Source organism: Acipenser ruthenus, chromosome 7 (assembly GCF_902713425.1).
Source record: "Acipenser ruthenus chromosome 7, fAciRut3.2 maternal haplotype, whole genome shotgun sequence".
In the NCBI taxonomy this organism is placed as follows: domain Eukaryota; kingdom Metazoa; phylum Chordata; class Actinopteri; order Acipenseriformes; family Acipenseridae; genus Acipenser; species Acipenser ruthenus.
In genome coordinates, this window is record NC_081195.1 from 38,278,371 (window position 1) to 38,292,905 (window position 14,535).

At 37.5% G+C, this 14,535-nt stretch overlaps 2 protein-coding genes across 2 annotated transcripts in view; both read left to right on the plus strand.

The window, feature by feature from the left end:
- The first annotated feature begins 448 nt into the window (after window positions 1–448).
- c7h11orf98 (chromosome 7 C11orf98 homolog) lies at window positions 449–11,549 on the plus strand. The gene is made up of 4 exons (XM_034026119.3): window positions 449–873; window positions 2,255–2,379; window positions 10,747–10,844; window positions 11,267–11,549. Exons 1-4 carry the CDS (start codon window positions 835–837, stop codon window positions 11,389–11,391), a joined length of 387 nt encoding a protein of 128 aa, XP_033882010.3. The 5' UTR covers window positions 449–834; the 3' UTR covers window positions 11,392–11,549.
- A 128-nt stretch (window positions 11,550–11,677) lies between these two features.
- Window positions 11,678–14,535, plus strand: part of LOC117415581 (cytosolic carboxypeptidase 3-like) — a 51,010-nt gene continuing 48,152 nt past the window's right edge. The window contains exon 1 of the mRNA XM_059026910.1: window positions 11,678–13,773. The gene's annotated coding sequence lies outside the window, so the exon portion shown is untranslated. The remainder of the gene's footprint in view (window positions 13,774–14,535) is intronic.

Consider the following 14,535-nt stretch of genomic DNA (forward strand, 5'->3'; position numbering starts at 1 on the left):
AACACTGTATCATAAAGCACACATCTTCAGTGTTCACCAGCTTACACATTTGGCTCAAAATGTGTAGGGGATCTCTTTGGGCAGCATCAGCAGTTAGGACATTTACAAATTTAAGTTGTTGTAATGGGCTGCAAATGAATGCAATCCCCATGTGTGATGCATTGTGATAAATTAAATAATTACATGTAATTACGTTTCATTATATACATAAAACAAATAGAATAAGTCATTAATTATGCAACTAGAGTATAAATAGGTGATGTTGCTGGTAAGTTTCCCAACGGTTTGGAGAAGGCGTTACAAGTAGCAACGTGACGTCAAACAGAGAGCAGCCACGCGTAGCAAACTCTGGGAAGGCGTTTCTTTAATAGCTGCGTGTGACGTCAAACACAGAGCAGCAAGCGCAGCCAGCTTTGGGATACAAGAACACGACCCCAATCTGCACGATCTGTGCAGCCGCTGGAAGTCAGTGGCTGCGTGACGTCTTTTCCGGCTGAGCTCACGCAGACGGCGAACAGTTTTGTGCAGAGTCTGAGCGTCGTGAACGCAACCAAGAAGTTAGTAGCACCAGCCGGAAGTAAGTTGTTGCTAGCTTTTAAGACAGCACTCCGTGAGCCACCAGTGTTTTCCAGGACAGCGTTTCCCACATTGAGTTGTTTCTGCCAGTAAAAACGATAAAAACCAAATTTCCCAGCAGCCCCTTGAACAGGAAGGATATTTGGCCAAATTTTATTATCGTGTGGCGCTTTAGTTTTGTATTGGTTTTTAACCTGCAGCCAAGGAAAGGAAAGGAAAGCCTTGCGGGGTAAAAGCACGCGTGGTTGAAGAAGCAGCATGTCTCCACCGAGTGGGAAGATCAACAGACCAAAAACTGTGAGCGTTTTGTGTTTTAATTCATATGTTTGGTCAGGTACATTCTAAACTAAGATTTTATACAACGATAACCACTCTGAATGTATTGAATATTATTTTGTATGCATTTTGAAAAGTATTTATTTCTTGGCAGATGCCCTTATCCAGGGCGACTTACAAAAAATATAGTTCGTTTACGTAACATAAGACGTTAAACTTCAGATTATTCTGTATAAAACAAGCATAACATGATTATTGCTAATATAGTAACAATATCGTTTTATTTTATCGAGTTTTTCTTGCGCTCTATTTTGACAGCAAATTGTATGTGTAACGGTTGCTTTGCTTTTTAAAATATCTGTCCAAAAACATTTCACAAACAAAAACTACTTAGTTGGAATGGTACAGACATATACTAATAGCTACAAAAGGGGCCACGTTTAGTATATAAAAGGTCAGCCCTGTAAATATGTAATTAAAACTAGTGTAGTGGCAACATTAATAAAAAAAGTGGGGACCAAGTTTATCCCAATTGTCTCGTTATACTTAGTTACTTTTAAATTACTTATTTACAATCTGGCCCGTTTGCATATTACACTGGGTTTTCAATTTGCTTTAAGGTATGTGACATTTCAAAGGTAGAGCACCGATCTCAGAGGCGAGTAGCATTGTGGGGCATTTTGGTTTAAGCATGTGCTAGACTAGTAGTGGTCTGCTTGTAGTGTCTGACAAAGTACTCCATTAGTGCAATGAAGGAGCTTTATTTCAGCACTGCTCACAGCAAATCAAGATCAACAGGAAGATGATGCTCCAACAGTAAATTGAGGCCCCTGCAATACAAGACTGGCTGAAAATGTGTGGAATTGATGACGCTCCTTTTATGTATAGTAGTATGGGAAACGCATGCTCCAGCTCCCATGCTCAGCGTTTAAGTTCTGGTCTGACCGCATGCAACACAGACAGCAACTTTTGCATCATACACTACATAGTTTTTTTTCTGACAAGCACCTAGGCACACATTTTTACAATATTACAACAAAAGGAACATGCACTTTTATTTTGTTGGTGCATATGTATAGCTATTGTGTACGCAGGTCGCCGGCTTGTTTTGAAAACCCTGTTACATGGCCCACTTGTATGACTGGTACCTCGCTCCGTAACTTGGTTGTTTTTGTAGATATAAAATGTTTTTGTACAGATTTTACTTGGAAGATATAACACTACACGATTCTTCTATATTGCCTGTTATTGTGAATATATTACATGGTGTACTTCTATAGTGGTATATATTAATCAGCTGGTATAATTCATTGATAACATTAATATGCCTTCTAGAGTAATGGAATAAGTCAAATTACTGTAAGGGCTGCTGTAATTCCAGACCTTTTGTAATACATTTTAGGAGCTTGGAAAAAACCTCTTCAAAAGACGACGAGTTTTGAAAAAAAACAAGAGGAAGCAGCATAAAATTGTGGGGGCGATTGTGGATAAAGAGTTAATCACCATCCATCATCTTAAGAAAAGATGGTAAGTGTCCAAATTCTTTAACCCAGCCCTGGGACTGTGTGTAAACGTGTTTCACAGATTTCACACCCAGAGCCAGACTGCCACTTCACAAATAGATATGTCGGTATTGTACTTGAAGCACCATATGATGTTTGCATGAATGACACTCGACTCCAGTATTTATCACGGTGGAATCCTTGTTGACAGTCTAGTTTGTTTATACAGTGCCTATAGGAAGTATTCACCCACTTAGATGTTTTCACAGTTTGTTGTGTTACAACCTGAAATCTTGATGATTTAAATGGGATTTTTTTCCCTTTGATTTACACAACCTACTCAACACTTTCAATGTGTGAAATGGGTGGGTGAAAAAACAAATCGATTAAATAAAAACCTGAAAAGTCTTCATTAGATAAGTATTCACCCCCTTTGCTATGACACTCCTAAAGGTCAGGTGCAACCATTTGCCTTCAGAATTCACACAATAAGTGAAATGGAATCCATCTGTGTGCAATAAAAGTGGTTCACATGATTTCGGATTAAATACACCTGTATTGGAATTTGCAAACAGGCCTAAATGCAAAGCGTTATGTCTGGCGCAAACCCAACACAGCACATCACCCAGGTAACACCATCCCTACTGTGAAGCATGGTGGTGGCAGCATCATGCTATGGGGATGCTTTTCATTGGCAGGGACTGGGAAGCTTGTCAGGGTAGAGGGCAAAATGGATGGAGCTAAATATAGACTTGAATCCGATTTGAGAATCTGTGGCAAGACTTGAAGATTGCTGTCCACCAATGATCCCCATCCAACTTGACAGAGCTTGAACAATTTTGCCAAGAAGAATGGGTGAATATTGCATGATCCAGATGTGCAAACCTGGTAGAGACTTGCCCCAAAAGACTTACAGCTGTAATTGCTGCCAAAGATGGTTCTACCAAGTATTGACTCAAGGGGGTGAATACTTATCTAACTAAGACATTTCAGTTTTTTTTTTTATTTTTCATTAACTGTTTCACAATAAAAATTCTCTTGCCTCTTCAAAGTGTTGAGTAGGTTGTGTAAATCAAAGGAAAAATATCCCATTTAAATGCATCAAGATTTCAGGTTGTAACACAACAAACTGTGAAAACGTCCAAGGGGGGGTGAATACTTACTATAGGCGCTGTATGCCCCAAGGGTAGTTACAATGCTACTCTTGGTCCACTAGACGTGCTCCTTTTCAACATTTCACAAAATACTGTAATAAAGCAGTTGCCTTTTACATAACATATTTATTTTTTAGTAGACTGGTTGTTTTTTTAAACATCATGAAACCTGTCAAGTGTAACTTTACCTGTTTGTAACTTGAGTTACCTTGTTGATGTTTAATATCTAGTGTGGACATCTAGACTGGTCTGTACTTAATGCACTATACAGCTTGTAAAGTATCGTGGTCAAGTGGCTATTGCAGATGCCCGTAGACGTCGGAGAATAAAATGCCAAAAGTGAGCTTTTATTTAAGTCTCAGGTGAAAATTGGCAGTATAAATCATTAAGAAGAAGCCTGTATTTAACACAGATGTTATATACTGAGTACACAGCTACTCGGTCATTCCAGCCTCACTGGAGTCTCAAATCTAGTGCCCCTAAAAGGAGCTCTACACAGGTACTTATACCCTCCCTTATCAGTAGCCCCTCCCCAGAACTAATCCACAACACCTAAAGTATAGTTTTATAAATGTTACAGTATCTGCACTTAACTGATTCACACTTATTAAAATGTTAGGGTAATTTCCCTTAATTTAAACATTATATACCCACTCACCAGTTAAGCATACTCTAATTAAAACCCACCCAAAGGATATATATTTCCCCCCACATTAACTATTAAGCGCGCTCACGGCTATAATAAAGCCTGACATCAACGTGCGTGCTCCCCAAGATGGTGGTGCCCAGAGCTACACCAGCTTGCCAGAATGTTCGCATTTATTCAAAACACAAAATACATTTCAGGGTTATCAACTAGAGCTAGACTCCCCACGGCTTCACATTGATCTGCATGTGATTTAAATACAACCTTTACAGTAGAAAAAAAACAAACCGAAAATTTGGTTTAATTCCTATATTAGATATTGTCATAGCCATAAATGTGTGTATATTTACATATTTATGCATAACGTTATTTGTAATATATTGAAAACCTAATTTGAATACATTTTATTAACTCATTTTTTCTCATACAGACAAGGTTTAACTCTCTTTAAATTAATTGCTGGATACCACTGCATTTTGTGTTTTTTTTTATTGTTGCAGAATTAGTAAATGTGAAAAAAAAAAAAAAAAAATTAAATATTTCTTGGTGTTATTCTTGTATTCTTATAAAGTTTTCAGGTTGAATTTCAGTCCAGGTTTGATAGCACTTACTCTTCATTTCTAATACTTAAATCCAGAATAAATTAGAATTCTAAATTTAAAACAAAAAAAAAGTATTTTTATTGGGGTTGTTAATTTCTAAATGCCATGTGTTTACAAATACCAAAATTATAGATTGACCAGCAAAAATTAGGGCATTGGCTTGCCACACCCTAAGAACCTTTTAATTTCTAGGGCTACTATATTTCTAGGGTTATTAATTTTCTAGTCTGCTACTATATTTCCGCTACTATTTTAAACCACCTTAATTTTGCGGTCCGTTGTCGGACCTGGTCCGACATTGCAATTATTCCTATCAGGTCCATTGTCGGACCCTGTCAGACATCATTATAGGAACGCAAAAAACGGGTTTCTAATCGTTTTTTCTCTGGAAAAAGCCGAGAAAACCATTCAATGGCCGAGTGGGAGCGCCAGGAACCGAGACAAGTCGGGGGGAGGGGGGGGGGGGGAAATAGGCGTATCTCATAAATAGTCATACATGGCCCTGGTATCAGATAACGGGGCGGTCATAAGTAAACAAGCTGGCTGATCAGCGAACAGAGAACACGGATATTTGCAGAGCTTTTTTGAGATGTTATAGTAATAAAATAATGACTTGGATCGCATTATTGAGGAGTTTGGTGATAAAACGAGTGATCAGGAGATGATCGATCGGTATGTACGACATTATTATTATTATTATTATTATTATTATTATTTATTTCTTAGCATATGTGAAACCTATAGCTAACGAAAGGGTGGGGCGGGGCTGGAGATGCCTAATGCGTGCTTTGTTGATATGCAGGGCCTTTTAAACCCGTTTGACTGTGAAAAAAAATACTTTTAAACAGCGCGTCTAAAATTAACTGCCCGTGTGAAAATAAATTAGACCTGGCGTGCCTGACGCACATTTAATAAATGGACCGCAAAGGGTTAAGCTGGCATCTGTGCTATGTATGAGCTTGGTAATGTTGGGATGTGTCACATAGAATACAAACGTATTGCTGGCTTTGTTTTACAACTCGTAGAATAGTAGGACCTCGATTTAATATTTGTTTGGTGAATCGCCACAAAACTTGGATTTATGCGTATGTCACAGATTTGTGCCACAGTACAATTTAGTGAACAAAACATTATTTATCATAAAAACAAATAAATAAAAAATTACCTTTTTTTTGTGTTATTTTTAAAAGCCAGCAAAAGTGCACATTTTTCATTTAAATGCTGGATATATAGACTGCATGTATGCTCCGGTTTATTTTTGCTTTATTAATAAACCTATTTTTATTCAACTTGCATAATCGGAAAGAAAATGTCCTGGTGCTGCTCAATGCACCACTTGCAAGCCACCCAGGCGTTGTCTGTCTTCTGGATGTCTTTGTAGTCGTTCAATTTGCAATCATATAATAATGGATACTGCTACACCTTATAAAATAACTTTTCGTCGTCCATGATTAACTTGTTTTCAGGCGTAACATGTTTTGAGGCGTGTGTTTGATGCGTGTCAAGGGTGTTAACCTTGCTTCTGATTGGTCAGTTTCATTCCAGTCACGCAACGACAAAAAAAAAAGGTTCTATTTTAGCGACACCATTTTCTCAAATGTTTCTCTCTCTTTCATTTGCCATTTTTTGAAACTGTCGCGTAAATTCTGGTGAGACGGTAAATAAGTGCAAGATATTTGTCATGTGTAATATATATATAATATATATATATATATATATCTATATATATATATATATATATATATATATATATATATATATCTCTATATTATACACACATAGGTTGTAGTCAAAAGTTTACATACCCCAGTGGAAATTTATAATTTCTAGAAATTTCTCAAACAATTTATAGGAAATCTTTTTTATAGCAAAACTTTTGCTTTAGTGGATGGCGGAAAAAAGTTACAAGAAATGTCTACAATTATTTCAGCAATTTTTTTGCAAAACTAATCACTCTTCAATGCAAAATTGTTCCAGTTCATTCAGAGTTCTGAGGACTTCTGTGCATAGCTTTCTTCAACTCCTACCAAAGATTCTCAATCAGACTTCGATCGGGAATTTGACTAGGCCATTCCAGAGCCTTGATTTTATTTAACCATTCTGAAGTAGATTTTGATGTGTGCTTTGGATCGTTGTGTTGGAACGTCCAGTTGCACTTTAACACTAGAACCGCTGGATTTTCGAACTACGTAGAACCGCCACGCGAGTCACTGTGACCCATACATTTTTATACTGCTTTGTTATGAAAATTAGACGTACTATTGGATACAAATGAAATGCTTTATTCATGAACATCATATCTAACATTTGCATTGCAGAAATACCATATTTAAATGGAAAATTAAACATAAAGGCTTTATTTTAAAAATGAGCGCATATACAGCACGACTACAAACAGTGAAAATATAATAAAATATACATTTCAAGATAAACGGGTATGTACATATACCCGTGTACAGGTGTAAACAGATACATGTACACACAAAACTAGAAAACCGAAATCATTGTTTCTAATACTACATAAAAAGAAAATATAACGCTACTTCCGGTATAACGGCTGCATTGTACTCCTATGGAGGAGCATACAAAAAAAATGGAATATCTTACGTTAAAAAAAAAAAAAAATATATATATATATATATATTTATTGTAATGCATGGGTCACATTGACCCATGTGGCGGTTCTAGGTAGAACTGTTTATAACTTTATAATTTTTGTGATTTCTGGCATCAAACACCCTCTGGATATTTAATTCATATATTTAGGAAAAGTCAAAAATGGACATACACATACGATTTACAACACAAGAGTAATGTTTTAAATCTAAAATGTGCCAAATTGACCCGCATGGCGATTCTAGTGTTAAACCAAGTTGTGTAGCGGAAGCTTTCAGGTGATTGGCCAATATCTTTTGGTATGCTATGGAATCCATTTGACCATGTATTGGAACTAAAGTTCCTGTGGCTAGAGGAGAAACAGCCCCATAGAAGGATATTACCTCGGTGTTTGCTCCAGGACTTACAGATTGAGGGTCAATGTGGCCCCCTCCCAAAATTTTATGGGGACATTTCCTTCAGTGAGGGGATCAATGTGTTTGATAATTCAGAGCCAACCACCATTTCTTATTTTTGTTTATTAATATGCCAAAATATCTACAAACCTATCCAAACAAACCAAAAATAAAACTGTACAACCAAAGTCATGTTCATTTAGTATATTCAGTTAGAAATTGGTTATACTGAAATTATATTTGTAAATAAAGTAGAAAACGGGTAGTTAAAAGGTGTCTCTACAAAAGTGACTTGTCACTTTTTTGCAGCTGTTGTGCAGAAGATCTTCCTTTCCTTTGTGTTTCTGAACTTCTCCAGGGCCTTCCCATACTCCAATCCCTTCCAGTGAGGTCCTTCAACCCTCATGACAAGGAGAGTATTCAGTCTGTCACTTGCCAGTCTGTTTCTGAGGGCTGTCTTCAACACATTTTGAGCTCTAAAGCCCCTCTCCACATCTGCTGTATAAATGGGTAACACCAATGCCATCACAGCCAACTCCAATATATTGTGGAAAGTATCACTGTGATGCTGATGTATCACAGAATAGAGGATTTTCAAAGTACCTGTTGGGTAACGTTCATTTCTTACCAATTTCTTCAGTCTGAGCCATTCTCCTTTCATTTCCAGCGCATTGATGTGTTCCTTTCACTCCCCTTTATCCTCCCCATACTTGTGTATTAGCAGCTCAATCTTGTCATCTCCATAGGTATCCAACTCATCTGCTGGAAGAAATTGGATCCCCCCCCTAAACCAAGCACTGAAAAGGCAGCAACTAGATCTGTTGCAGATTTAGGGAATAGTCTGTCTAGCTGCACCAGGATGTTCTGAATGAAATTGGTTTTGACTGTGCTTGCACTCTTTCTTTGTGTTGGAGTGTCAGATGTTTACCCCTTTGTACTGTTGCATGGATTTCCCTGCTTTTCTGAGAAACTTGGACAAGTGAGGTCCATCTTCACTCCGTAAGCAGTCTAACTGACTTCCGGCTACTTCTAAAGCTGGATTCACAGTGACCAAATCCAAATCTGTCTTCTGGAAAATCAGAGTTAATTGTGTCAGAATGGAAATAACATCCATTGACATAAGCATTCAGCCCATCTTGCTCGTTTGGTTGTTAGTAGCTTATTGATCCCAGAATCTCATCAAGCAGCTTCTTGAAGGATCCCAGGGTGTCTGCTTCAACAACATTACTGGGGAGTTGGTTCCAGACCCTCACAATTCTCTGTGTTAAAAAGTGCCTCCTATTTTCTGTTCTGAATGCCCCTTTATCTAATCTCCATTTGTGACCCCTAGTCCTTGTTTCTTTTTTCAGGTCAAAAAAGTCCCCTGGGTCGACATTGTCTATACCTTTTAGGATTTTGAATGTTTGAATCAGATCGCTGCGTAGTTGTCTTTGTTCAAGACTGAATAGATTCAATTCTTTTGGCTTGTCTGCATACGACATGCCTTTTAAACCTGGAATAATTCTGGTTGCTCTTTGCACTCTTTCTAGAGCAGCAATATCCTAATGTGATATTTTTCAAATTAAACAGTCCCTTAACTAATATAAATTTCACAGTCCCAAATATTCACCAAATGGGCATTTTATTTAATTTTTTTTTTTTGTATAGAACTATTTTAAATGGATGCAGTGAAAACAAAAAAACATCCTTTTTATTCTCAGTCTTTGAACCGAGAAAACAACAGGATTTTTAGATGAAAATTGAGTAGAGCCAATCTCTGGTCTGTGTGGCTCAGATTCCCGCATAGTTTCAGCAGCAGAGCGAGTCTGGTCTTGGTATTCAAGTAGCAGAGCATACAAACCGAATGAAACACTGTTTTAGATTTTCAGGCAGTTTCCCACCAAGCCAAAATGCAGTTGTTAGCTCTTCGTCTTACTTTTTATTTATTTCTTTTAATTACGTTGAGGCATTGAGTTGGTCTTCAATCTGGAATGCTAACCAAACGTACTCGATGCAGCTTCACAAGTCGCCAACTCGCCTTCTCGAACTTTCCTTCCCTTTTTTATGTTTTTTTTTCTTTCCAGCATGCATTTCAGCACAGTAGCACAAGGGGAAATGCATTTCTTTCAGAACAAGGCTGTATTAAAGTCTGTGAACCATTTTGTTCAGCAATATAAAACTAAATGCAGTTATAATTCAAAAGTTTTCAAAATAACACAATAATTTACAAGTCCCTCAAATTGGGAGGGAACTACACTTGCAAAATAAGTGACTCGTATAGTAATCAACGGTTTAATTCTTTCATGGTGCAGTCCTAGTTTTTGTTAAGTGGAATGAAAAAATAGAGAAATAAAACATTTAAGTAAATATTGTGTTTTCGATCATTGTATAACCCTTTTTCACGCATTATTTGAAGTGTTTATTCAATTTAAAAACTAATGTTTATGAAAACATGTCTATGGCCGCTTTGTTTATTGCGAAGACACAACAATAGCAGGGATTATTTAAATATATATATATATATATATATATATATATATATATATATATATATATATATATATATACTATTTGAAATACACACAAGATTTAACTACTGTATTGCTTTCTTTGTTTTGTAGTTAATTCACAAGGTTAAAGTAAGGCCTTTCTTCTGGGATATTTTCCAACTTTAATACAGTATTACATTAATGGCTTTGATAACGTTTTGCAAATGAACAAATATCTAAATCTTGAACGAATATCCGAACATGAGAATTCCACGTTCATTCCAGCACTATTATTGTTTTTATTATTGTGGATGAGGGTTGAAATTGGTATGACCTGTTAAATGTGTGGTAATAACCAATGTGATTCCAGGATCCTATTATATTCTGCCAGGATATATTGTGATAATAAGCAGAGGGTGTCACTAACAGGCATGCTTTTAATCAGGTTTGTATTCGTACCATTCAGTGATGACAACTTGCTAAGTCTTATTTTGTGACCGTTTCCTTACAGCTCCAGTGCTCGAGCTAACATCACGCTATCTGGAAAGAAGAAACAGAAGCTGAAAAAGCAGTTACGACACATGCAGCAGGAGAAAGCTGCAATGGACGGTAAGGAAATTCTGACAGTGTAAAACGTAGCCATAGTAGAGAGTTAGGGAGGCTGGGAGCGAAGCAGCTACCATGTGCACTGCAAGAGAGCATCTTAGAGCCAGGGTCATCTGTAGGTGTGGTTGTAGAGCTTTTTAACTTTATCTCACTGACGGATGTCACAATCTGTAATGGCAGTTACTACAAGAGAATTGATCCGCTTCCTTATCAAAAAATGATTAAAGGTAATGCAAATATGTGAAATAGGGTTTCTGATATTTAACCAATAGAACACCCCTCACAAACACCAGGGATGATGACGTTTGTGTGATACATATCATTGATGTCCATAAATGTTGCAGTTCAGGTACATTTGATATTCCTGTATGTTTGTGTGATGTACAGCATCTTAAATCTGACTGCTTTTTTTCTTCTGGGCCCAGTTGAGGTAGCACCCAAAGTGAGGAAGCAGATCAGTTCTGTAAAGAAAGTGAATGTAGCCTCTACAAGAGAAGAAAAGAAGATTAAGACACCGCAGGATGTAGAAATGAATGAAGACATGGACTGAATATATGAACTGATTAAGGGACATTGCCACCCACGTTACTATCTCTCTGAAGAGACGGGATCTCCATATCTATCCACCCAGAGAGACTATGCCTTTACATACTTCTCAATCAAAAAATGCATTTTCTGAAAGAAGAAAATAATAAATAATTACGTTCATCTTCAGTGTTTTTTTTTCCTGTTAATTTCAATACGGAACATCCATTTCTAATTATTAACTCCTGATTCCTGCTCATGACTGGGTACAAAACAGAAAAATATTGCATTTTGCAAACATATCTCCTAAATGTAAGTTTTATTTTGGTACCAAAAATTAAATCCAATGGCTTAAAATATACTGTGTATACACGAGTGTGGGTACAGCACATCATAATATTTTATAAGAATGGAAAAAAATGTAATCACATTTTATCTGCGTATATCTTAAATGTCCTTGTTATTACAGTAGTCCAGCCTTGGCATTCTGCATTGTAACAACATAGGGTCTGTAACTGGGGTGTTCTGTTGTCTCTGGGTAGAATGAGAGAGACACAGACTTCCAGGTGTTTATTATTTACAAAGGTGCAGTTGCAGTAGTTTGTGGCCGCCACTAGGGGTCGCCGAGCAAGCCATTAACACAGTGTGGGAACAGAAACAAAACACAGCTAAGAAAATGAAGGTGACCGTGTCAAAGTCGTGCGCTACCTCCACTACATAGAGTCCCGCACCAGGAATGCTACACCAGCACACACTCTGTAAACTGGTTTGGTATCGTTAAGAGATCCCCTAAACTAACCCTAGCTCTGCACTGCTTAACCAGCCCTAGTTGTAACATTTGGCAGTTGGTAAACTTTGAACTATCGGTGAGAAATGAAAATGAAATAGGCTTACTGGGTCAATTGCAATGAACTTGCAGAGTTAGTATGGAGCTGTGTACTAAGTTGCATACTAGCTAATACGTTACTATCTCATCCCCAGCAGCGTACTAACATAGTACCAATTGCAACGAAAAAACAAGTGGAACAAAGTTGTGGACTAGCTGATCCCCCCCCCAGCTTTAGTATGGTATTAAGGATGAAGCTTTGTTGGTGTGCTACTGTGGCAAAGTGGTTTGCAGTGTGCTGGTGTAGTGATGATGCAGTGCAGTAGAATAATGACCAAACACAGTTCCACGGTGAAAGAAAGCTTTTGTTAGGCCTTTTAAATAGAAAATATTCTCACACTCACATTGCATGGGCTTTATTTATTTTTTATTTTTTTTGGACTAGACAACATACAGCACTGCCAATCAGAGTCAACCAAATTGTAAAACAAATCAAAAACTCCTGTTTGGAACATTGGGACAAAGAAACACAAACCCAAAATAAACTTGATTGCTATCGGGCCCTAAAAAGAAGTTTTACTCTAGCAGAGTATCTCTTCACTGTCACTGTCAAATACAAGACAGAGGCAGTCTGACCAAGTACAGGTTCGGTGACCACAGCCTGGCCATTGAAAAAGGCCGACATAGGCAGACTTGCCTACCCAGAGAGAACAGACTCTGTGGTCACTGAGACAGGAGGTTGTGACAGAGCTGCACTTTCTCCTACACTGCGATAAATAAGTCCAAACAAGGAGCATATTCTTTAAAAATATAACTACTCCTCTCCCACATTTCAACACATGACGGACCCCAAAAAACTGGCAGTCGTACTGGGAGAGGGACACACAGCCCCACTGGCTGCCCAGTATGTAGCCGCCTGTCTCGGCCTGAGGGACACACAGTGAGCACTGTGCACAGAGGGAGCACTGCTGGGCAGGGAGGGTTTTTTTTAGTATTTAGTGTTTCAGTATTTAATTCAGTGTCTTTGTCTTGTTCTATTTACTATTTGTATTTAAGTATGTTCATAAGGTTTTGCTGTATTATTATAATTAGTATTGTTACTGTTATTATTATTACTAACTTACTGTACTTTGTAAATGCTTTTGCAATACTGCCGACGTTAGTCATGCCAATAAAACACCTTTGAATTGAATTTGAATATAGCTGCAGAACGAAGGCTCCCACAGCGTAGCTCACACAGGGTAGTGCTGCGTGCGCAACTCATAATTTACGTAGTGCTTCATTGACCCTCAACACCCCTACTACGTGACCATAATACCCCACGAACCTTAGGTTTAGGGTTAGGTTATTGTTATGAAATAAAGTTCATTTTAGTACCTGCATTTATCACTCATGTGATCGGGCTGTAGCATATAATAATGACTTCTGACAAGGTTGAAACCACGAGAAGGCTCGCGAGAAGGAGGGGGGTGGGGGTAAGCGGTTGCTATAGAAGCGATGTAAACAGTGACGTCACGTGACTAACCCTTTGTCCTCTTAAGGTACACAGTGCAGAACAGCGGTGCAAGGTAGCAGATACAGGTATGTTAGCAAGAGAAAGCTGAATGGAAAGCATGCAAAGCACAGGGAAGCAAAGGGATATAACGATGTTTTATTCTCGTTGTAGTGTGAAATCCCTAGAGAAACGACGAACGTTTTATTATCCTACAAGCAGAGAGGAATATACAAGTTATGTAAAGTATCATGAGAAAACTAGATCTCCAGAATATTTTGTAATATAAACATAAAATACTGCTGTATGAGTTGCCGTTCAGGAAATAATTAATTAGTTAATTTATAAACGGTATGGTTAATTTATTTTCCAGATGCTTATTTTACGAACAGTGGGCTCTGTACTCAAAAGTGTCGGTACCAAAATTTCTTAATAGGAACGCTTAGGCACGTTTAAAGAATATTTGCGATGCTCAAAACACTCCTTCCCTCATTCCGACTATTTAAGAAAAAAAATACCGCAGGTTTTCACAATAGTATTACCGATGACAAAATTCCGACAGTTTGACTTGTTATCTCCTCATTAACTGGTCTCATAGTGTTTTACCGATTTGAAGGCTAAGAATGTTAAACGCTATACAGATAATAATAATAATAATAATAATAATAATAATAATCTGATATTTTAATAATAATGCTAATATTTTCATTAATGTTGCTCTAATATTCTAAAACAGGCCCTTACACATTACAAGCCTGTCTGTTTTAACATACTGGAGCACTAGCCTCCCTATACCTATGTGCTTATATGTATGATTATAAGGTAGCTTGACATCATTTTGGAGGGCTTGC